This window comes from Benincasa hispida, chromosome 3 (genome assembly GCF_027475165.1).
Source record: "Benincasa hispida cultivar pf3 chromosome 3, pf3_genome.v1.1, whole genome shotgun sequence".
In the NCBI taxonomy this organism is placed as follows: domain Eukaryota; kingdom Viridiplantae; phylum Streptophyta; class Magnoliopsida; order Cucurbitales; family Cucurbitaceae; genus Benincasa; species Benincasa hispida.
Window position 1 is genome coordinate 70,530,931 of NC_143480.1, and position 26,332 is coordinate 70,557,262.

Here is a 26,332-nt window from a genome sequence, read left to right on the forward strand (position 1 = left end):
ACATATAACCTATAGTTTATTATATCACATTAATATAAGCTACAATTTATATTCTCTCATATAACTTATAATATTAATATGAATCATATTTATATTAACTTACTTATAGTTTTTACACGAATAACATTCATATAATATAAATAGTATTTGAATCATATTCAAATATTTATTTCTCTCATAAAACTATATAGATTTAATATGAATCATATTCATCATTAATTTCAACATATAGTTTTTATATGAATCTTATTCATATAATAAATATTTGAGTCATATTCAAATATTTATCTCTCTTATTAAACTATATATTGTATCAACACACATTATAATAAGTATATTTAATATAATCAATTCTCTTTCATTAATTTGAATAATTCGCATTAAACCAAAATTAATTTGATTCTCATTAGTTCTTATTGAGCTAATCAGGGAACCTTATGGACCTACAGATTGAAGCTCCAATGATACAAGATTAATTGATTAAACTCTTTAATCAAATTAATCAATATTCATTAACTGTCGATCACTCCATTAAAGATCAACAGCTTCACTCTTTGCGTTGTATATATATTTTTGTGCCCAATTGATAAAACCAATCAATAGTTCATTGACCCTTCACAAATTTCTCGTAAGTATAGCTGGGTCAAACTTACCATTTTACCCTTATAGTTACATCTAACTTCTTAAGTACCATGGATCCCTCTAATGAACAATTAGTCATAGTTCCACTATAAGTAGACCCCTCTATGGTTAGTGAGAGGGTGAAGACCCTAATTGTTCAAGATCCGAGATCAACTTTTAAGGGAGCAATCCATCTACATACCTTAACAAATAGAAGAAGTGAATTCCATCTTATGTAGTTGAGTTTCTAGCTCCCCACTCGGACAAATCACCAAAATGGTAGATATATTAAGCCGGTGAATTTGGTTACTCTCACACATGCAAATCAAACAACAACCTTCATAGGCAGGAGTTTTACTTATATTAAATTTTAACCTATAGTTTCAATATGAGTCCTACTCATATTAATTATTTGAATTATATTGAAACAATAAATCTCGTTTTATTATAAAGTTTAATTTTGAATCTCATTCGAAATAAACTTTATATTATAATGTATCTATAAACATTATATTAATTGTATCATATACAATTAACATTATTCCCTTATTTAATTTGAACAATCCAAATTCTTTCAAAACTCTTCGTCCTTATCTACACATTGTGAGCTAGCACGGAATCTAATCGACCAACATATTAGAAGCTCTCATGATTAGACATTAACTAATTAAACTTTTTAATTATATTAATGAACATTCATTAACTGTGGGTCACTTCACTAAAAACCCATAGCTACACTCTTCGTACTGTAGAATATTTCTACGTTTATGGATTTAACCATTACAGTAAGTTGATTATTCATGAGTAGTTCGTAATTATAGCTGGGTCAAATTACCGTTTTATCCCTATAATTACCTCTTACTTCTTATGTATCACCAATCCCTCTAATGAACAATCTGTTTATAATCCTACCATAAATCAAGTCCCTCTTCAGTCACTAAGAGGACGAGTACCCTTTGCTTAAGACCCAAAATTAGCAGTTAAGGGAAAGACTCATCTACTTACCCTAAAGGTGGAAATGAGTGAATTCTATCTTATGTAGTTATCTTCCCAATTCCCTACTTGGACAAATCCCCAAAATGGTAAGCTTATTGAGTTGGCGACTCAGGCCACTCTCACACATATAAATCAAAGGACTGCCCTAATATACAAGAGTCCATAACTCAGTCATGACTGAGATTGAGTTACATGGTTATCCTATGAAATATTAATCTCTTCAATCAATGGTGTTACAAAAAAGAAATTAAATATTTACCAGTCCAGTCTTATACAATCTCATTGTATAGGATACCTTCATTCACATGTCTCCACATGAACGATTTGAATCACATCGTTTGTAACATTTTACAACAATGTAACACTTACAAAGTGGGTTGTATCCATAATGTTAGCAGGATAAGACACCCAGCCTTGTCTATATACCATAGACCCTTTAGTTTATTACTTAAACATGATCCACCTATATGTCCACTACATATTGTTCAAGTCTCAAGAAATAACCTTGGATTATTCCTTAAAGGATAACACTATTTGAAAAAATTTATTAATTACGAGGTTTTAAGGCATATATCCCAATAGCTAAGACTACAGTCGAGGTATGGACTCAACTTGATGCAATATATCTTACAAAATTGCTAACAAATAAACTCTATATTAAGGAGAGATTCTTTGCATACAAAATGGATTCAAGCAAAGACTTATAGCAAAACTTGGATGGTTTTAATCACATTCTTCTAGACCTAAGTAATACTTGTGAATGTTGAAAAGTTTGTCATTATTAAACTTTATTTATGGCATTTAGTGTGACTTTTGGGTTTTGTGACTTTTAGTTTTTTGTAACCAATAGTGATTTTTGAGTTATAGGAGTTATGTGAGTTATGAGCATTTGATGACATTTATAGCTTTAAACCATTGGCATTCCTATGATTATGTTTGTAAGCCTATATAAAGGCATGCTTAGTTGAATGGAAAAGATATATCTCATTTTTCATATTTGTCCTCCACGTTTTTTTTTTCTAACATAGTGGTATCAGAGCTAGTAGAAAATATTGAGAGAAAAATGGCTAATGGTGGGATAGGTTCACTTCAACTACCAATGTTTATCAAGCTCAACTATGAAAATTGGAGCATCAAGATAAAAGCGTTACTAGGAGCATAAGACGTGTGGGAGATCATGGAGAACGGTTTCCAACAGGCAGAAGTTAGAGCCGATCAAGCGCAAAGAGATGCATTAAAAGAAACAAGAAAGAAGGACAAGAAGGCCCTTTATATCTTGTATCAATCGGTGGATCAAGATACGTTTAAGGCCATCGCTAATACAAAGACGTCAAAGGCGACATGGGACAAGCTCCAATCGACTCATAGAGGAGCCGATCGTGTGAAAAAGGTACGGTTGCAAACCTTACGTGGTGAGTTTGAATCTTTACAAATGAAGGAGACAGGAATATCACACAAAAGTAATGGCTGTCGTCAACCAATTGAGATGGAATGGTGAAGAAATCACCGATGTTCATGTCATGGAGAAGGTTCTACGAAGCCTAAATACAAAGTTCGAGATTATCGCCACGACGATCGAGGAGACACAGGATCTCGAGAACATGACAATTGAACAATTTATAGCCTCGTTACAAGCCTATGAGGAGAAAAAGAAAAGGAGGATGGAGCAAATAGAGATCGTTGAACAACTTCTCCAACTCAAAATCAAGGAGGAGAATAGTCGTGGACGTGGAAGAGGTCGTGGTGTTCGAGGCCATGGTGGAAGAGGTGAAGCCAACCCCGATGTTTCTCAAAACTCGTCTGAATCTTCAAGAGGAAGATGAGGTCGAGGTCGTGGAAGATGTGGTGGAAGGTCCGGGAAAGATAAATCTCAGGTAAAATGTTATAATTGTAACAAATATGGACATTACGCGAATGAGTGTTACTCATCTAAAACAGAGTCGATTGATCGAAAGCATCAGGAACGATCAACCGCTAGCGCATCAAAGGCCCATCAAGGGCAATCCAATTATGCAGAGGAGAATGGAACCTTATTTATGGTTTCAAAGGGAGAAGAAGAGAGTCAAGATTGTATGTGGTATCTTGACACAGGAGCCTCGAATCACATGTGTGGAAAACGCGAGATGTTTGTGGAGTTGAACGAGATGGAGAAAGGTAATATTGCCTTTGAAGACAATTCTTTGGCCACCATCAAAGGAATAGGTAAAATTATCATTCGGTTAAAAATGGAGAAAATCAATATATCACAAATGTTTATTACATTCCCAATGTAAAAAATAATATATTGAGTGTAGGACAATTGTTAGAGAAAGGTTTTGAAGTTCAAATGAAAAACAATTGTTTGTATTTGAGGGATAATCATGAGAGACTTATTGCTAAAGTCTCCATGACCAAAAACCAAATATTTTCTTTGAATATATGTAATGATGTTCCAAAATGCTTGAAGGCGTATTATGAAGATCTCTCTTGGCTATGGCATCTACGGTTCAGGCACCTCAATTTTGGAAGTCTAGAAGATTTGTCGAAGAAGAAGATGATGCGAGGTTTACCACGCATTCACAAGTCAAACCAAGTGTGTGAAGGGTGTTTGCTTGGCAAACATCATCGAAGTAGTTTTCCGAAGGAGTCTATGAAAATAGCAAAGAAGCCTTTAGAACTCATCCATGCCGATGTGTGTGGAATGATCAAACCAGAGTCTCATGGTAAAAGTAAATATTTTCTTCTCTTTATTGATGATTTTTCTAGAAAAACATGGGTGTACTTTTTTAAGGAAAAATCAGAAGTATTTGAAATCTTCAAGAGATTTAAGGCACATGTGGAGAATGAAAGCAACCTTACAATCAAGGCCATGAGAACCGATCAAGGTGGTGAATTCACATCAAATGAGTTCAAACAATTTTGTGATGAAAAAGGCATTTGACGTCTGTTAACAGTCCCAAGGACACCGCAACAAAATGGCGTGGTGGAGATGAAGAATTGGACAATCTTGAACATGGCAGAAGCATGCTAAAGACAAAGAAGATACCGAGGGAATTTTGGGCGGAGGCCGTAGCTTGTGCGGTTTATTTAACAAATCGAGCACCAACCAAAAGTGTGCTTGACAAGATGCCTTAAGAAGCATGGAACGGAAGAAAGCCCAGGATTGGTCACTTCAAAGTGTTTGGGAGTATTGCATATGCTCATGTGTCGGAAGAAAAAAGGACCAAGCTCGATGATCGAAGCGAGAAACTCATCTTCATCGGCTATGATGCAAGTTCAAAGGGTTATCGTCTTTACAATCCTTTGAATGGGAAGGTAACGATTAGTCGTGATGTTGTTTTTGATGAGGAAGCCTCTTGGGATTGGAATATACAAGAGGAGGAGTATGATTTCCTTCCATATTTTGAAGAAGACGATGAAAATGAGCCGACTAGGGATGAAATGGGTGAAGGTTTGCCCATTCCAGTGCCACCTCATTCGACCGATCGATCATCATCTGAAGGTTCATCTAGTGATTCGGAGAATGAAATTGGCCCAAGAGGAACTCGAAGTCTTTGGGAACTTAATGAGGTAAATGAAAATCAAAATGACATAATTCTCTATTGTCTTTTTAGTGATTGCGAGCCTATTAGTTTCCAAGAAGCCATTGCAAGCAAGAAATGGAAGGATGCAATGGATGAAGAAATTCGAGTGATAGAGAAAAATGACACATGGGAGTTGACCAAGCTTCCAAAAGGGCACAAACCGATCGAAGTGAAGTGGGTATACAAGACAAAGAGAAAAGTCAATGGCGATGTTGAGAGGCACAAGGCGAGACTAGTGGTGAAAGGGTATAGCCAACGACATGGCATCGACTATGATGAGGTATTTGCCCCTGTTGTTCGCCTTGAAACTATTCGCTTGATTATTGCTTTGGTAACCCATAATCATTGGAAGATACATCAAATGGATATCCAATCAGCATTCTTGAACGGAATTCTTGAGGAAGAGGTCTATGTGGAACAACCATTGGGTTATGAAGTCAAGGGTGAATAAGATAAAGTGCTTCGATTGAAGAAGGCACTTTATGGTTTAAAGCAAGCACCAAAAGCATGGAATTCGAAGATTGACAAGTACTTTCAAGAGAAGAAGTATATGAAGTGTCCTTATGAGCATGCCCTCTACATCAAAATGCAAGGTGAAAGCATACTAATCATTTGTTTATATGTTGATGATTTAGTATTTACCGAAAACAATCCTAGCATGTTTGATGAGTTCAAAAGAGAGATGGCAAAGGAGTTTGAAATGACGGACATTGGTCTCATGAGTTACTATCTTAGGATCGAGGTCAAACAAGGTGAAGATGGGATTTTTATATCCCAAAAGGGCTATGCTAAAGAAGTGCTCAAGAAGTTCAATATGAATGATGTTAATCTAGTTGGAACACCGATGGAATGTGGAGTTAAAATCACCAAGCAAGATGGAGGAGAGAAGGTAAATTCTACATATTTTAAAAGCTTGGTTGGAAGTTTGAGATACTTGACATGTATAAGACCGGATATTCTTTATTCGGTTGGAATTATTAGTCGATTTATGGAGGAACCGACAGTAACACATTGCAAAATGGCAAAAAGAATACTTCGTTACGTCAAAGGGACGATTGTGTATGGTCTTTCCTATGTCTCTTCTAGCAATTTTGATATATTGTTGATTATTATGATAGTGATTGGAGTAGTGATTTGGATGATCGAACGAGCACTACGGGATTTGTGTTTTTTATTGGTGAAACGACGTTTACATGGATGACAAAAAAGCAACTCATAGTCACATTATCAACATGCGAGGCATAGTACATCGCAGCAACTTCATGTGTATGTCATGGAATTTGGCTAAGAAACTTAGTGAAGGAGTTGAAGTTTCAAATGGAAGATCCAATGGCGATTTTTGTTGACAACAAATCGGCCATTGCCTTAGCCAAAAATCCGGTATTTCATGGGAGGAGCAAGTACATTGATACCCGATTTTACTACATTCGAGATTGCATACGAAGAAAGAAGTGGAACTCAAATATATCAAATCACAAAACCAAGCGGCAAACATTTTTATAAAGCCCCTCAAGTTGGAGACTTTTATCAAAATGAGGAGTTTACTTAGTGTAACAAATCAAGTTTAAGGGGGGGTGTTGAAAAGTTTGTCATTATTAAACTTTATTTGTGGCATTTAGTGTGACTTTTGGGTTTTGTGACTTTTAGTTTTTTGTAACCAATAGTGATTTTTGAGTTTTAGGAGTTATGAGCATTTGATGACATTTATAGCTTTAAACCATTGGCATTCCTATGGTTATGTTTGTAGGCCTATATAAAGGCATACTTAGTTGAATGGAAAAGATATCTCTCATTTTTCATATTTGTCCTCCACGTTTTTTTTTCTAACAGTAAAACCATATTAGAAGAAAACAAGGCTATTATTCTGCGAAATTCTCTCACTGAGTCATTCAATGAGATTAAAATGGCTGTAAAACATAAAAGAGATAGCTTAACTACAAATATAGTCTTGAGTGCAGTTAGATCTAGAGATCTTGAATTGAAAGAAGGTAAAGGAAAAGAGAGTGAGGCTCTTATGATTAGGGGCAAAATTGATAAATTAGAAAAACAGTAGTAATGGGAGATCTGAATCTCAAGGTAGAGTTAAGAAGTGCTTTTACTATCATGAGGAAGGACATATTAGACGCAACTATTTTGAATTGAAAAATAAGAGGAGAAATGAACCAAAAAGAGAAGATAAAACTCACAATGCTAATGTAACTGAGAATTTTGAAACTGTTGAAGTTCTAAATGTGTCTGATGGAGATTTTGGTACTGAATGGATTTTAGATTCAGGTTATTCATTTCATATGACTCTAAATAGGCACAGGTTTAGGACTTTGAACAAATTGATGGTGGGAAATTCCTTCTAGGAAATTATCGAGAGTGTAGTATCAAGGGAATTGGAACCACCCTTGTCAAGATGTTTGATAATCAATTTAGAGAACTTGATTCAGTGAGGTATGTTTGATTCAGTGAGGGAATTGGAAATCTTCTTTCCCTTGAAGTGTTTGATAAGTCTGGCTACTCTAGCAAAATTGAAAATGGTACTATAAAGGTTGTGAAGGGAGTCATAATAAGTGGAAAGTAAACTGAAAAATGGCTTATATTTCATGGAAGGCAGCACATTGGTTGGAATATCATCAATTGCTTTTGTAAAAGAGTAATAAGATTAAAAAAAATATATATATGGCATCAAAGACTTGGTCATGTAAGCGAGTTATGTTTGAAACATCTCAGTCAACAAGCACTCTTGGGCATCTTCACTTGTAACTCTTGATGTGTGTGAACATTGCATATATGGCAAAACAACAAGTGTTTTATTTCAAAAAGGGAAGCATGTCTTCAAGGGGATTCTTCATTATGTCCTTGCTGTTCTCTGGGACCTGAGAAAATACCTACTATAGGAGGATGTAGATATTTCCTCTCGTTGGCTGATGATTAGTCAAGAAGAGTGTGGACAAGCTTGCTGAAAACAAAAGATGAGACCTACATGAATGTTGTTGAGCGAAAAGCATTAGTTGAAAAACAAAATGAAAGAAAGCTTAAAACTCTAAGAATAGACAATGGCTTGGAGTTCTTAAGTAATGAATTCAAGACATTTTGTGAGAAGGAAGGCATTCAAAGACATTTGACATTGAGAGGGACTCCTCAACAAAATGGCTTGGTAGAAAGAAGGAACATAACTCTTCTTGAAAAGGTTCCATATTTTCTATCCAACTCAAACCTTCCAATAATGATATCGGGTGAAGCCTTGATGACAACATCATATCTTATCTATAGATGTCCTTCATACATAAGAGTCTTTGCCGAAATTGCTTATGCATACATAAGAGAGAGAAAGCTTGACCATGGAGCAAAGAAATGCATTTTTCTTTATTATCCACAAAGAGTAAAAGGATATAGATTATATGGTGTATAGAAAAGGGGAATGAAGAGTGTATTGTGAATAGTCACATTTGATGAAATCAATATGAGATGGAAAAATTCTGACCAAACTAATGGTGATGATTCATACCAGCAACCTTTATCAGAATTAACACTCACTGATAACATTTCTTCCTCTAACACCATAACAAATAACTCATTTACTGATTTTTCCTCTCAGGTGGAGACACTTCCTTGAGATGTTTTGATCTTAAATGATGTGATAAATGATAGCCTTATATCGTGCTTTGAATCCTAAATGAGATGAACAGTTTACTTTAAATGCAATTTTTTCCAATTTAGACCCAAGTGCAAGTCTAAACAAAGTAGCTTTGGTGAGGTTCAATGTCGAACTCAGGGACATATGATTATAGTGTGATGAAATGATTGTTTGATCTTAACATAGTGGGTTGTTTTCAATTATGCGATGGAAATGTCGTTTCCTAACTAATGAATCACTTACAAGTATGGTGGAGCGGATGATGACGAGTGTGTGAATGGTGATGCATCGAATGATGGTGAATGTATGATGACAATTACAATCACTATAAGAAGCAGCGTGTGCTGTAAATGGAGAAAATATCAATAACTAGACATGGTGTGAGAAAGGTCCATTAACATTTTTCTAAGCAGTGTATAACTCATGCGTTCATGCTATAAACTTATAAAGTAATGAACTTCAGCTCTCAGTGTTTTTAGCCACAATGTCTTATCCCTAGTATGCATGTGATGAGTTTTGATTGCAACAAGTTAACCTTATCTCTAAAGCTATTCCTCTCCTTATTTAACGAGTTCCACAATCATATACTCTCTCAAGCAATTGATTGTTTCTACCTAGACCAATCTCTCGATTTTGATCTCAGCAACTCACTATAAATGTATTAAACAAGATAAGCGTCTTCTTATGCACAACTTAGTAAAAAATGCTAGTTTATCTTCCTCAACCCATGAAGAATTTAGTTGCTCATGCTTACAAAAAGAGATATGGATGGATAGAATATGGAAGAAATTGTATTCATATTAAGAATAAAGAGTTTTCCATCTCTACAACTTAATATAAAATGAAGATGCTAAGGAAAATGTAATGAAAAATAAGAAATGGAAGTGTCGAGCCACAGATCACAATTTCTTGTTCCCTTTAGCTCAAATAGTGGCCGCTTCAATTTGGTTGCAACGATGGTGGTGGTCTCTCTTCTCCTTTTTTAGAGAAGAAAACTAAGCTCTCACTCAGAAATCTCCAAAGAAAAGTTTAAAATGGTGGTGGCAATGGTGGGTTTTAGGTGGAGAATGAACAGAGCTTCGACCATTTTCTTGGACTTCTATCTATCTTTGCATTCACACTTAGACAAATCTTTAATGAGCTATTTATAGGCGTCAAAAGAAGGTTCTTTGCCTCTCTTTAATGATACACCGACACCTTGCATTTAATTCCATGTCTTGCTGTGTCGACTACTCGCGTCACAAATTCATTTGCTCTGCTACGAATGTCTCAAATCAAATACCAACTTGCATCTTGATGTGATGTCCATCGCTTTCGTATAGCTGCGAATGTCTCAAATCAAATAGCAACTTGCATCTTGATGTGATGTCCATCACTTTCGCATCTGTCATTTTCTCTCTTCATATTTCATCTCATCGAGTGGTTTTCTGCATTGCAAAATTGGGCACTGAGTTGATCTCTTTTGTACGTTCAAGGCTGCGACTTTTACTTCCTTGGCCATTTTTCTTCATTTCATTCAAATCCTACGTTCAATAATGACCAATTTTATAATTTTCAAGATCATGAGTCCTATAACACATGAACACAAAGTAGGATTATTTGTTATGAATTTCATATCAACTTAACGAATTTTCCTCTAAATTTTCCTAGTTATTCTAAAGAAAGAGATACAATAACTTGTATTTCTACAAGTTATCATGAGACAACTGAATCCTCTTCCTCTCAATTCGAAAAGTCTCTAAAATTACAGATTGGAAAGGGATAAAGAAAAGAAAAGAAATCAGGGCCCTGCTTGTTACTCTTAAGCAAAAATTGTGCATTATGCTCTTGTTGTTAGAGAAAAAGACGTAGATCGTGAAACTCTTACCTATGTAGAAGCTATGAGAGAAAAAGATAAGATAAATAGGCTAAAGCTATGCAAGAGGAAATGAATTCTCCAATATAAAATAACATTTGGCAGCTAGTTGATAAGCCAATACATCATAAACTTATAGGCTGCAAATGAATCTATAAACTCAGCAAGGTGTTGACCATCTCATCCACCCAGCCAATACATCATCCGAAATTATGTATATGTAACAATCAACAATATTCATTAAAGATTCATCAGAAAACACGATATGTCTTCTAAAGAAGTCTTTGTATGGGTTAAAAAAGGCCCCTACATGATGGTTCGCCAAATTTGATTCATTCATCTTGTCTTATGGCTTTGTGAGAAGTAAACTAGATAATTGTGTTTACTTTAAACATAGACAACATGATGGTTCTATCTATCTTTTATTGTATGTTGATGATGTTGGAATGGTACCAGCACGTAGCGGAAGCGACAAGGGTTGACAAACACTCTAATTGATTAATTTTGGCAGAATTAAAAGCATGCTCAATCAGAATTTAATGGGTTTCAAGACATACCTTTGAAATCTTGATTTCCAACTGCTAATTCCTCCAAATCTTTGTGCAGACCACCACAGGATCTTCCCTACTATTCTCTTGGTGCTCTAGATTGAGTTGTGGGACTCAAAATAAGCTAGAATCAAAAGGAACTTGGAGAATGTTCACAGCAACTACCCAAAGAAGAACACCTTCTTCTACCGAATTTTTAGCTAAAATTCTATTGGTTGTATTACTTCAATATCACTCCAATCTTTTCAATATATTGCAGACTATCATGCAAAGAGATTTGCTGCATGAGATGCAGCTCATACTTGGGCTAATTAATGCTTGAAGATAATGGGTTGTTTGTGAGCTACTTAAAGATGGAGATGGAAAAATCCAATTTTTCCATTTGTGTATTTTCTATTTTCAAAATCCATATTTTGATTTAAAAATCACATTTGATTTAAAAATAAAAATTTATTAATTTTATAAATTAATTTTCTAATAATATTAATAAATAATTATTTAAACAAATTAAATAATTCTAATTAATTTGATATCCAATATTAAATTAATTTTACACAATTCCATCTTTATATATTTAAATCATATTTAAAGATTTAAATATATATTCTCTAATTTCGTTTGATTCTAATTTGAACGTTTTAAATTAACTTATCACGCTACTCGAGCTAATCCATTTTCGAGCTAGTAAGGGGACCTCGTGGACCTACAAATCATGGGCTCCAACGATTCGAGATTATTCGACTAAACTCATTAGATCGATCTAACTCTTATTCGTTAACTAATGAGTCACTCCACTAAATCTCATAGTTGAACTCCGCTCACTGTAGATATATTATGCTCACTCGATATAATCGTGATTAGTAAGTCAATCCTTCACAGGTTGTTCGTAATAACGGCTGGGTCAAATCTCTGTTTTCCCCCCGAAATTACCTCTTGTTCCTTAAGTCTCCACTGATCCCCTAATGAACAATTATTTTGTGATCCAATCAACAAAACCGAGTCCCTCTAGGGCCAGTGAGAGGGCGGGGCTCCTTGTTCAAGACCCATAACCAGCACTTAAGGGAACAACCTCTCTACTATCCCTAAAAGTGGGTAGGAGTGGATTCCGTCTTGCACCCTATGTCCCCAGCTATCTATCTAGTCTTACCCCTGAAATGGGATGTTAGTGAGCCGGCGCTGTTGAGCCAACCCTCACCTATGCAAATCTAAGGATAATTTCAAATAAACAGGAGTTCATAGTTAGCTCAGGATTAAGATCAAGTTACCTAGGTCATCACTTTGAAATAGTTAGTCTTAAACAGTAAACAACGTTATAAAGTAAGAGTAACTAATATCGTGGTCCGATCTTATACAAACCCTTTTACACAAGAACACCCCCACTCCTCATGTCCCAACATGAACGAATTAGGATCATTTCGTTTGTAGCACTTTACAACTCTTTGTAACAACTACATAGCAGACCGCATCCAATAGTGTTACCAAAATAAGGTACCCAACCTTATTCATATACTATAGATCATTTTGACTATTTATCATAAAACAAGCACTCTTGGAAACATATCAAAACATCGGGGTTAATTAATTGAGGCTTTGTGGGAGTATTGTTTCTCGAGTTGGGTATCATCCCTTGTTAATGAAGGAGTTGGTTTGTAGTTAATTAATTGTTATTTAATGAGATTCATTTTTTTTTTTTTTTAAAAAAAAGAGTTGAGTTATTTAACTGTTATTTATTTATTAAGTTAATATTTGTAAATGTAGGAACAAAAAAGGTTGGTGTGTCTCGGTCATGTCCTGTCCACAGCCACTTAAAGGAAACGGGTAAAAGAAAGAAAGTGAGAATAGTTTATTATTACCCTTTTGACCAAAACAAAATAGTAGGATTTGTTTACTACTGTTCTGCGATTCTTAAACATAATTACCCCCGTCAACGTTACCTTTTTGACGTCCCTTTCAAATAATTTAAAGGAAAAATTAAAGCAACAATTTTGTTAAAAATGATGTATTATTAATAAGTTATCAAATCGAATATAACTCAATTAACGTTCGAATGTATTGATAATCACAAGATTTATGGTTTGAATATTTCTATTCTTGATTGTACTAAAAAAAAAGAAATTCTTTTTTATAATACATTATTCAATTTTTAAAAAATTTCTAATAAATTTTTAAATTTTCAATGATATGTATATTTGATATTTTAGATTTTTTTTTTAAAAATTAAATGATTTAGTGTATATATAATTAAAATTTATGTCTAATAAATCACTGAACTTGGAATGTTGGGTCCGACAAGTACATTCGTGGATTTTCTTAAAAAAAAAATTGAATAGTTCAAGAACCTATAAGACAAATTTGAAATTTAGATAAATCTCTATTGTGCAAAAATTGAAAGTTTATGTCCCATTTAGTAATTATTTCGTTTTATGTTATTGGATTTTAAAAATTAAGTCTATTTCCTCCACATTTCTTACCACGATTTATATCTTTATTGCGTACAATCGTTAAATTTCAAGAACAAGAACAACTTTTTAAAAACTATTTTTTTTAGTTTTCAAATTTTGGCTTAGATTTTTAAACCATTGATAAAAAGTAGATAATTAAGGAAAAAAATTGGAGGTGGAAATAATGTCTATATGTTTTATTTTTTTTTTAAAAAAAAAACTGAATAATTACCAAACGATGTCTTAATGATATTTATCATAACATTTTTTGAAATCTAGGAACTACTAACAAATAAAATTAAAAGTTCAAAAAGCTATTAGACATTTTTTATAATTCAAGGACCAAATAGTTATACGCTTGAAAAGTTCAAAGACTAAACTTTAATTTAACTTTAAATATATACCTATAGTAGACTTTTTTTAGAGAATCACTTTGTAGTAAATAAAGTTTAAAATTTTAGTAATCTCACATGCTGATAGATTTGATATCGACATAAAACGTGTTTTTTTTTTTGTGTACAAAACAAAAAGGATATGTTCAACAAAAGAATCCAGGAATAACGCCAAAAGGCAAGGCAAGGAGTTGACACTATTCTCACAAAATCTAGGTAAGGAAAGTTTTTTAATGGTTAATCATGATTAAAAGCTACCATTACAAAAGAAATTAGAATGACTTATGAACCACCAAAAAAAAGTAATGTGTTACACCAAAAGTCAAAAGAAATCAAAGGAAGAGCACTTACCTTAAAAAACCTTACTATTTCTTTCCTTCCAAAGAGATTAAGAAGTTAATATTACTAATATTAATTAAGCATATACAAAATTTTAGGTCTAAATCTTATTTTCTCATATTCAATTTTTTAATATTTGACATTTTTTTCTCTCTTAATATAATTAGGGTAGGGGAATTCGAACCACAAATCTTATGATTTCTAATACAATCAAATGCCAATTAAACTATACTCCATTTGGTTTTTAATACTTGACCTACTATGAATGATCTTAAATATTTTTCCTCTTTAAGATATGTTTTTCATTACTCCACTTAGACACAATAAATCATATATTAATGTCAGATTTCTATTGTATTTAATTAGTATCTCATCATCTACATCCTTAAAAATATCAAATTTATTGCTTATGTATTAAAATTCTAAAAAAAAGTTACTTTTTAGTCCCGAGTTTTAAAGAATAGGTTTAATTTTTAGTCTACTAATTTTTAAATATAGATTTGAAAGATCTTTCAAAAAAATTTTATCATTATCTTTCATAATTTTTTTCTTCTCTTGTTCTTGACTTAATATTAAGTGGAAATTCCCTATCCCACTTGGGCCGGGATTTGTTAATCCATGTAAACATTTAACATCAAATAAAATAAAATAAAGTGTTATTTCCCCCAGAATTAAAACAAGTATAAATTTAGCATAATATATATTTTTGCCCATTTTTAATAGTATTTTGGACAATTAATAAGAATAAAAACTTTTAATGAATTTAAGAGGCAAGTTAATGTACTCTACAGTAACATTGCCATCTAAACAATATTTATATGTTTGGATTTTTCATTTAATTGGATCTACGTTTAGTTAACTTAAGTAGAGAGAAAGGTGTGAGGATTGTTGTGGATGAATTTGGAGTTACGAAATAGGTCAAATACGAAAAGATCAGTAAAAAAAAAATCAAAGATAAAATGGACTTGGCTCAAGTCCAAAGTCAATTAATGATTGGACAAATAAGATCTAATACTAATTTATTTAGGATTAGAAAAAATTTATATCCTAATCCTAAGACGATTAGAATGAACGTAAGTCAATTCTCTCATAAACATGTGGTTATATAGCTCCATATCAAGTAACTTGAACTTCTAACCTCTTTTTCACAATAGAGTTCTCAACTCTCATTTTGACATTCGAACTATTTTTTTTTTATCGTGTTGTCTCAATACATTTTTTCTTATTTAGATTTTTACATAGTCTAAACTAATTTAATATTATATGAATAAGGTGTGAAAATATTTTAATCACTATAACTCATTTCTATTCTTAAAAATAATTAAAATTTAATTCGAAAGAAAAAGAAAATCACAGAGTTAAGAGATGAATAATTTAGTCCGATACTATTTTTGTAACTTTCCTCAATTATTAATGTATTTTCCCTTCACATTAAAGGATTGTGGTCATAATTTTGTCAAATAAACAATGTAATTAATCTCTATCCCATTATTTCGAATATGTTCTCACGTGATCTATTCGAACAATTTGGCTTAATAATCATAAGAAATAGGATATTGTAATGTCAATGCATTTGAGTGCTTTTCATATTTTGAGTAATAATCATTGTGGTTGACATTTAATCTTGAAAATGACATTTCATTGTTTTTACAACTTTTGATTATGTTGGTACAATGTTTCTTTTTGGAAAATTGTTATTTTTTACCTAAAATTTTTTACCTTTCAAGATTAATCGTGGTTTTAAAATCTACCTTTTTTTTTTTTTTTTTTTTAACATCTTTTCCATTTTTGTATATTTTAAAAAGAGAATCTCACAATGTGAAAATACTATTTTTGTCCCTCAATGAACTTAAAAGGAACACGACAAAAACACAGTGATTCATGGACACTACCACAATAGACGGTGGGGGGGGGGGGGGGGGGGGGGATGGGGATTGTAGCTGAAAACACAACTCAACAAATTGAAAATGCAAAGCTATTAATGTTGGGAATGATGTCCTAAACCTATAAGTGTTATTTTATAAGCATATACTCAATCCAATAAACTAAGATCCGAAGTTATTTCATGTAATTTAAACAAGTATGTAGAGACATACAAGTGGATCTTGTTTAAATAATAACCTAAACGGTATGTAGTAGATGGGTAAGATTGGGTACCTTATTCTCGTGACACTACGGATACGACCCGCTTTGCAGGTGTTACAAATGTTGTAAAGTGTTACAAATGATCTGATCCTGATCATTCATGTAGAGGCATGTGAGCGGGGTATCCTATACAAAGAGTTTGTATAAGATCGGACCACAAAATTATTAGTCTCTTTATATAACGCCGTTAATAATAGAGACTTACATTTCACTAGAATAACCATAGGTGACATGACCTGAATCCTAAGTGAGTTGTGAACTCCTACTTATGAAGGCGATCCTTTGATTTGTATGGGTGAGAGTGGCTAGATTGCCGACTCAACAAGCCTACCATTTTGGAGATTCGTTTGACTGTGGAGCTGGGAACACAACTACACAAGACAAAATTCACTCATTTCCCGATGCAGGGGCAAGTAGATAAATTGCTTCCTTAAGGATCGATTTCGGGTCTTGAACATAGTGGCCACACCCTCTCTTGGCCCGAGAGGGAATTAGTCATAGTGGGACTATGACTTATTGTTCATTAGAGGAATTAGTGGTATTTAAGGAGTTAGATGTAACTATAGGGGCAACGGTATTTTGGCCAACTATACTTACGAGCAATTTGTGAAGGGTCATTGCACTGTTGATTGGTTATATCCAATGGATACAAAAATTTATCTATAGTGTGAAGAGTGCAGTTATCAATCTTTAGTGGAGTGACCGACAGTTAACGGATGTTGGGTAATTTAATTAAAAAGTTTAATTAATTATCCGAGTACGATTGAGCTCAATAGGGATTTAGTTGAGAATTAATTTTGTATTAATTTGAAGTGTTCAAATTAATTGAGGGAAATTAATTATATATGATATAATTAATTAAATTGATTATATACGTGATATAATTAATATAATATATTTGATACATTATAATATAAGGTAATATGAGAGGAATTTAAATATGATTCAAATACTAATTATATGAATGAGATTCATGTAATTAAATTTAATATAAATATGATTTATATTGAGAGGAATTAAAAATTTGGATATGATCCAAATATAATTTATATGGATGAGATTCATATAAGTGGATTTAATATAAATGTGATTTATATTAAATGTCATGTATGGTTGAGAGGAAATAAAATCTATAGTTTATGTTATGTTTCATACAATATAAAATTATAGGCTATATGTTATATTTGATATAACATATAGTGTATATATTTAATAAAGTAGTTATTATATATATATATATATATATATATATTATTTTATTAATTTAATTGAAATTAATAAAAAAAGGAGTTACAACTCCCTTCCCTCATTTTTCTCTCAAGTTAACTTACGTCAGATTCAAGAAGTTGAATTAATCATCTTCTTCCTAAATTCACTGTGTGAGAAGAGTTCTCTCTTGAAAAAATTAATAGAGAAGAAAGGTTCTTCTCTTCCTTCTTCTCCTCTCTATCTTCTTTCCTTCTTCCAAGGATTCAAGCAAAGCCCACAACTTTTGCTTGAATACTTTATCCCAAGAGAATACAGAGGGTTCTCAAGTGGTGGAGTCCGTTCTTGAAGAAGGAGATTCGTGTGGAGAAGGAATTCTGTTCGTGGCTTGTACAAGGGAGTTCTTGAAGAAAAGGTTCTTCAAAGGTAAGGGTTTCTGAAACCCTAAGTATTTATTTTAAAGCATGCTGTAACTTTAAGTAAATGTATATCTTGTTGTTGTTTTACTGTAAAACTTTATATTCAATAAGAAATGGAATCTGGGACGATATTTGCTTTTGCTCAAAGAATTTTTTTTCTGTAAATTTCCTTCAATTGGTATTAGAGCCAAGTTGTAGGTTTTTTATTCCAAATTCCATTTGTTTTATTGAATAGATTTATAATAATGGTGGGTTTTATATTCTGCATTCTGGTTCATGCAATGAATGATTGTGGATGTAATTTGTTGATGGATGTTTCAGGATAGAACAATTTGTTTAAAGCTTTCTTTAATTTACAAATTTTATTTGTAAAAGCTCTGCATTTTTTGGCATTATTGTTGCAATCGAGTCTGTAATTTGTAATTTTGAATCACTTGTGTTGTTCCTGGGATGCTTTAAAGAAGAATTGCAGAGCGTTGTTTCGATCAAGAAGATGAAACAGAGGTTTCGGATCGTGTAGTTACAACTAAACGATTGGGTAGCTCTTGCTATTCGATCAGGTAGCTTTTGCTACACGATCGTGTAGCATTTGCTAAACAATCACATAGCTAATGTTACCCGATCATGTAGAGTTTGCTACAAGATCGCATAGTTGTTTGCTGAACGATTGCACAATCTTTAAATACTCTTTGCATGGTTTTTAGCTACGCGATTGCACAGTCTTTCATACACGATTGTATAGATGCTATTTGCATGGTTGCTAGCTAAGCGATTGCGTAGTCTTTCATAGACTATTGTATAGATGCTCTTAACATGGTTAAAGCTAAATGATCACGCAGTCTTTCATACATGATTGCATAGATGCTCTTCACATGGTTGTTAGCTACATAATCGCACAATATTTCATACACGATCGCATCGATGCTCTTCGCATGGTTGCTAGCTACGCGATCGTCAGTTGTATTCTAAAATCTCTTTACAAAAACAGAGAAATTCAAGCTTTAACCATGTCTTAACTTTAATGATTTGAAAATAAACTATAAAATCTCTTTACGAAAACGGGAAAATGGGATGAAAGCATTCTTTTGAGCTGGTTGTTTACTCGTAGGTTGTATTCTATCAAATTCCCTGTGAATATTTTGCAAGAACGAAATTCCCACAGTGGAAACAAATGATTGCTTGTGTCAGTAAATTTGTTTTTGAACGATTTAAAAACAGAGAATAATAGTACAGAGGACAAATAGTAAACTAAGAATGTTTTTTTAATTTAGAGACTAAAGGGAAAGAGATACAACATACCTTTGAAGATACTCAATCTTCACGTATTCCACTCTGGTGGTCACAATCTCTTCTCTCCCTCTGGAACACTTTAACCACAAACACGACAAGAACACAATGATTCTTGGACACCACCACAATAGACTTCCTTGCTATTCTCAAGGTCAGAAATCAAGGTAGGGGTGGGGGAGAGGATCTATGGTAAGACTGTAGTTGAAAACCCAAGAATCATTTCTTAACAAATTGAAAATGAAAAGCTACTAATTTTAAGGAATAAAAAAATGCAAGCTTTAACCATGTCTTAAATTTAAGGATTTGAAAATAAATTATAAAATCTCTTTACGAAAACGGGGAAAGGGATGAAAGCATTCTTTTGAGTTGGTTGTTTACTTGTAGGTTGTATTCTATCGAATTCCCTATGAATATTTTGAAGGAATGAAATTATTGTAGTGGAAAGGAATGGTTGTTTGTGTCAGTGAATTCATTTTTTAACTAATTTAAAAATAGAGAAGAACAATATGGAGGACAAATAGTGAACTAAGCATGCTTTCTTAATTTAGAGAGTAAAGGAAAAGAGATATAACATACCCTTGAAGATACGTAGTATTCACGTATTCCACTCTGGTGGTCGCGATCTCTTCTCCGCCTCTCGAACACTTCAACTACGAACACGACAAGAACACAATGATTCTTAGACACCACCACAATAGACTTCCTTTCTATTCTCAAGGTGAGAAATCAAGGTAGAGGTGTGGGTTTTCCTTCTTACTTTTGGTGAGAGAGATTTTTGAGTTCTTGAGAGATATCATAGAGGAAGAAGAAAATGTGCAAAGAGAATTTTTACAACCACGAATTTCACGTATGGAATTGCTTCTTACCTTCTTTGCGAAAAACCTATATATGAGAGATGAGCGAAATTATTTTCATAACTCCTTTCATTATGTGAAATAACTCCTATTTCATAATTTAGTTATATTACATTAATATAATTAAATAAAACTATATATTATATCTCATATAATATAACCTATAATTTATATTCTCGCATATAACCTATAGTTTTAATATGAATCATATTCATATTAATTTTAACCTATAGTTTTTATATGAATCTCATCCATATAATTAATATTTGAATCATATTCAAATATTTATCTCTCTCATTAAACTTTATATTATAATGTATCCAAATATATTATATTGATTGTATCTCATACAATTAATTCTCTTTAATTAATTTGAATAATTAAAATTAATCCAAAATTAATTTATTTTCATTAAACCCTTATTGAGCTACAAGGGGACCTTATGGATCTATATATTAGAAGCTCCAATAATTCGAGATTAATTAATTAAACTCTTTAATTAAATTAATCAACATTCATTCAGTATCGGTTACTCCATTAAAGATCAACAGTTGTACTCTTCGTACTATAGATATATTTCTATGTCTATTGGATATAACCAATCAATAGCAAGTTGACCATTCAAAAATTGCTCACAACTATGTCTGGGTAAAAATTACCTTTTTACCTCTGTAATTATATCTAAATTCTTAAGTACCACTGATCCCTATAATGAACAAATAGTCATAGTCTAACTATAACTAGACACCTCTCTGGCCAATGAGATCGTGAGGCACCTCATTGTTCAAGACCTAGAATCAACCCTTAAGGGAACAATTTATCTACTTACTTATGATCTGGAATGAGTGAATTTCATCTTGTATACTTGTGTTCCCAGCTCCTAACTCAAACGAATCCCTAAAATAGTAGACCTATTGAGTTAACGAATTTGGCCCCTCTCAACCATAAAGATCAAAGGATTTCCCTCATAGACAGAAGTTCACAATTCACTCAAGATTAAGTTCAAGTCACTTATGGTCATCTTAGTGAAATGTATGTCTCTTCAATTAACGCCATTATAAAGACAAACTAATCATTTCGTGGTCTAGTCTTATACGAACTCTTTGTATAGGATACTCCCACTCATATGTCTCCACATGAACATCAGGATAAGATAATTTGTAAAACTTTGCAATAATTGTAACAATTACAAAGTGCATCCTATTTGTAATGTCACCAGGATAAGGTACCTAGCCTTGTCCATCTACTAAGAACCATTCAGGTTATTACTTAAGCATGATCCACCTTTATGCCACCACATACATGTTTAACCTACATTAAATAATCTTGAATCTTAGTTTATTGGACTTTGGTTAATGCAACTAAATGTAAATAATATAATACTTTATTAAATAAATAAACTGTTTGTACACATAAATTTACAAACTACGAAACCACAAGATTTAGGACATCAACCCCAATATGTTCTACCAAGACTTAGCTTATGCAACTCTAACAAGAAGTCCTCATACCTAATATCACATATTAGATCCAAATCCCCAAGATTACCATAATCTCGTTCATCCTCCTGCCAAATGTCACCTTAACAAACAAATACGCGAGGTATATTGCGAATGAAGAGAAAACTTAAGAGAACAGATTGACCAAAAAATTAAAAATAAAGGCCTACAATTCTGTGAAATTTTCCATAAGGTTGACCAAATGAACTTTACAGGAAATTTTAGCAAGGTTAAGTAAGAAATTGTAATTTCTTGTGAATGAGGGAACTTGTATTATGTGATTTCAAGTCAACTTTATGAGAAGTCAATTCTAACCATAGATCCTGATAAGTCGTGGTTTGAAAGTGTAACTTCTTGTATTCTATCATTTTGCCCCTAAGGTTGAAAAAAAAAAAACTTTACAAGAAATCTTGACAAGTTAGGTTTGAAAGTATAAATAAATTTCTTGGGAAAGATAACACATGGTATTCAGTGATTTTTCCCTTATGGATGGCGAAGTCAACTTTACGAGAAATCTTGGTAAGTCTTGGTATACCAAAATATCTCGTAAAGTTGGCTTTATAGGATACATCACAGATACCATGACTTTTTTGTCCAAGAAATTAAACTTTCCAATAAACGTAATTGGGAATCTCCTCTCCAATTTTTCTCGTAAAACTTTGGTAAAGTAGTAAGAATTTGGTTAGTTATTGTAAACTTTCTGGAAAAAGTAAATTTTCAGTTGGATATTGCAAACTTTATGAAAAAAAGTAGTTTTTAAATTGGCTTACCCAACAATGACAAAAGATAGAAAATAACATACCTGGTGTTTTTTGAGATCCTAAAAAAGGGAAGAAATTATTCCTCTAAGGTTGGACCTCGAAAAGCACTAAAAATTCTTTACTTCTTATTTAGAATGATTTTTTTATTAGATTTGATGCATTTGTTAGTATTTTCAATGATTTATCAATAAAACAAGTGTTGGAATTCAAAAGAACCAAACCGAATCAAATCTCCAAGAAAAAGTGTGAAAAAATCAAGTTGCAAAAATGCAGGACAGTGCCGCAACGCTGAGCTGGCGCTACCCCAAGCCCAAAAATCCGAGAGGATCATTTGCTAATATAGCCAAAATGCAGCAAGTGAAGGGGTACCCTTGCGCGCATGATGGTAGCATCGCATTGATGTGGTAGAGCGTCGAGGCTCTATTTATTTTAGGAAAGAAATTTTTAGTGTTGGAAAAATTTCTTTATACGTTATAGGATTTTTCAGCAACCTCAACCATAAAATTTTAGATCCCTAAAGTGAATTTTTGCTGCAAAAGAGAGTAGAGAGTGTGAGAAAGAGTTTTTGGAGGCCGTTCGAGATCCCGAAGTGCTAACAAGGGAGAGATTGACAAATTCCAATGACCGAAAAACACTTCGACAGTAGAGTTTCTTCTTCTTTTCCTCCCTTTACTTGTATGCTTCCAAATTTGTATGCAAATATGTGTTTGAGAACTATGAATGGCTAAAATCTTTAGTTTTAAGGTGTTAATGGTTTTATTTATGAATTTAAGTCCATGTTTAGAACTTTCATGGATTTTGTGGAATGATATGTTTTCAATATTATTATGCTTATGTTCTTGTTTATTGATCATCAATGCATGTTAAGTTAAATTTATAATTGAGAGATGGTATGTTTAGCCGGATCTTTAACATTGAAACTTTGTTAATTTATCATGAAAATAGTTAAGTTAATAAAGAAAGCTGCTAATGACGTTGCTTAATGTTATTTTTCTTATTTGGTTTTAAGATATTAGTAATTACATAAGTTACATTAAAAAGATTGTTTTTGAGATAAAATAATGTGGAACAAAGTTTCTAGACTTAAACATATTGTTTACATGAAATTCCATAGAAACCTATGCATGACTTAATGAAGTAACTAATGAAATCAACATCCTAGAACGCTTTTTGAATTTTCTCACTTGTTTTTAGCTTTCCATATTTGTTTTCCCAACTCGATTTCAAATCCTTAAACAAAGTTGAAGCAATTCTTGAATAGCTAAACGATAATTGTGATGATCTCCTGTGAAACATACTCGGTATCTTACACCATTTTATTATACTGTTACATGACTGTGCAGTTTGGCTCACACCAAGTAGTAAGAATTTGGTTGGTTATTGCAAACTTTTTGGAAAAAGTAAATTTTTAGTTGGATATTGCAAACTTTTTAGAAAAAATTAGTTTTTAAATAGGCTTGGATTTTGCAATCTTTCTGGAAAAAGTAGCTTTTAAATAGGTTTATCCAATAATGACAAAAGATAGAAAATAACATATCAGGTGTCCTTAGGACCCTAAAAATGGAAAGAAATTGTTCGTTTAAAGTTGGGACCTTAAAACAGATATTGATCTCTAAAGTTGGGACCCTCATATATATATATATATATATATATATATATATATATATTGCGAAGACAAAATCTAAAACTTTGAGATTTCAAACTTAAGTTATGGGTCTGAAAAGTTGAGTTCGGTTAGTTAGGTGAATTAATATCGAAGGTAACTAATGACCACTTATTGATGGACAAAATGGTATTTTCACATTGTGGGACCTTCCACTTAAAATTTGAAAAAGTGAGAAAGAGGTTAGTTTTGGCTGGTAAAAACTTTTTACGTAAAAAATAACATATTCCCTTTCTTTTTTCAGGTTTTATTGACTACATTGATGCCTATTTTTTTTTTTTTTTTTTTTTTTTTAAAAAAAAACATTATTTTGGTCTTATATTTTGAGACTATTTTAGTTGATGTAAACTCAAAAAGTGTAAGTTTGGTTATTGAATTTTCAATAAATTTTCAAATTAGTTTTTGTTTGTACGGATAATTTTTACGAAAAACAAAATTTTGTGTGCTCTATAAATTTTAGAAACATATTCATATCATTTCGTTCTCTAAATGGGAAAAATAACTTCAGATTAACAATAAGAACTAATTTTAAAATTTATTGACAGTAGAAGACTAGATTTGAAAATATAGAAATAGAGTGACAAAAATGAAATAAGACTCACAATACACGGATGTTTGTTTAATATGAAAATCAATGGGAAATTATTTTACATAGTAAAATTACTAAAAATATTTTCAAACATAGAAAAATGTCACAGTCTATAAGTGATAGACACTGATAGACATCTATTAGTGTCTACAGTATTTATCAGTGATAAATAATAATAGTATATTAGTATCTATCATTGATAAAAAAATGATATTTTGCTATATTTGTAAATATTTTAGTTTATTTTACATATTTGAAAACAACCCAAAATTAATTACCCTATTTATTTTTAACAAGTAAGTGTATTTGGTTTTATTGATAGTCTTTCTAGTACTCAATTTTATAATTTTCTCAAATTTTAACTAATTCTTGTTAGAAAATGTTACAGAAAAAAATCTCTATTTTATAATTTTTTTTTGTTATATATTATATATTTTTCAACTACATACATACTTTTCTTATATTCTTAACACTCATTTAATATACGATTTCAATTAAATAAGAATACATTTTACAAATTTCTACATATAAATATTGCACTTAATGTAAATAAAATACTATTATTGATATGATCAACAACCCTATAACATACTTTAACAGTCATCAATCTTATAATAGTTTGAAGTGGTTATCGAAGTTGATTATTGAAGATGATTTTTGCTAGAGTTTGAGTCAGAGATGGTTGTCAGAGCTTGAAGTTGGCCACATGAAGGTGGTATTGGAGTTGGTCATCGGAGTGAAAGGTGGTTGTCGAAGTTGATTATCGAAGATGCTGGAGTTTGTAGTCGAAGGTAGTCGTTGGAGCCTGAAGTTGGTTGCATGAAGGTGGTATTGGAGTTGGTTGCTAGAGTTTTTCATCATAGGTGGTTGCCGAAGTTCGGAGTTGGTCGTCGGAGTTTCTCGCTCAAAGGTGGTCAATGAAAGAGATTTTTGTCGAAGTTTGCAGTGGGAGGTGGCTGTCGGATCTTGATAGAGTTGGTCATCGGAGTTTTTTGTCGAAGGTGATTATCGGAGACTGAAATTGGTCGTCAGAGTTGGTCACTCGAAGATGGTCTTTGGAGTTGAATCACTGAAATTTTCATTATAGATGTTATCAGAGTCTAGTATTGGTCGTTAGAGTTGCCATCAGAGATGGTTGTCGAAACCTAGAGTGGATCGTCGGAGTTGTCATCAAAGGTGGTTGTCGGAGTCTGGAATTGGTTTCCAGAGTATGGCAGTGATAATCGTCAACAACGGCCGATAAGTGGAGCCATTGAAAACATTGGAAGAAGAGAGAGTATGGGTGAGTTGGGGTGAGTTGGTAAAATATACCAACCCAACTCCACCAACATTGAAAGTTGGTAGGCCAAACATTGAGTTGATATATTATACCAACTCAACTTAACTCATGTTGGTGAACTAAACACCCCCTCAATGTTCGATGACCCATAATATTTGCAAGCAAACTCACCTATCTAACTACTCAGCTATCTTTACCAACTAATTTCAGTATTATAAAATTCATGGAATTTCTCAATAACTTGTCT

General features: G+C 32.5%; 1 protein-coding gene across 1 annotated transcript; it reads left to right on the forward strand.

Moving 5' to 3' along the window:
- The first annotated feature begins 3,722 nt into the window (after positions 1-3,722).
- Positions 3,723-26,026, forward strand: LOC150037505 (uncharacterized). Its single transcript, XM_090312026.1, has 7 exons — positions 3,723-3,819; positions 3,912-4,319; positions 4,811-5,623; positions 5,816-6,069; positions 7,223-7,454; positions 7,532-7,619; positions 25,894-26,026. Exons 1-7 carry the CDS (start codon positions 3,723-3,725, stop codon positions 26,024-26,026), a joined length of 2,025 nt encoding a protein of 674 aa, XP_090168152.1.
- The last annotated feature ends 306 nt before the right edge of the window (positions 26,027-26,332 follow it).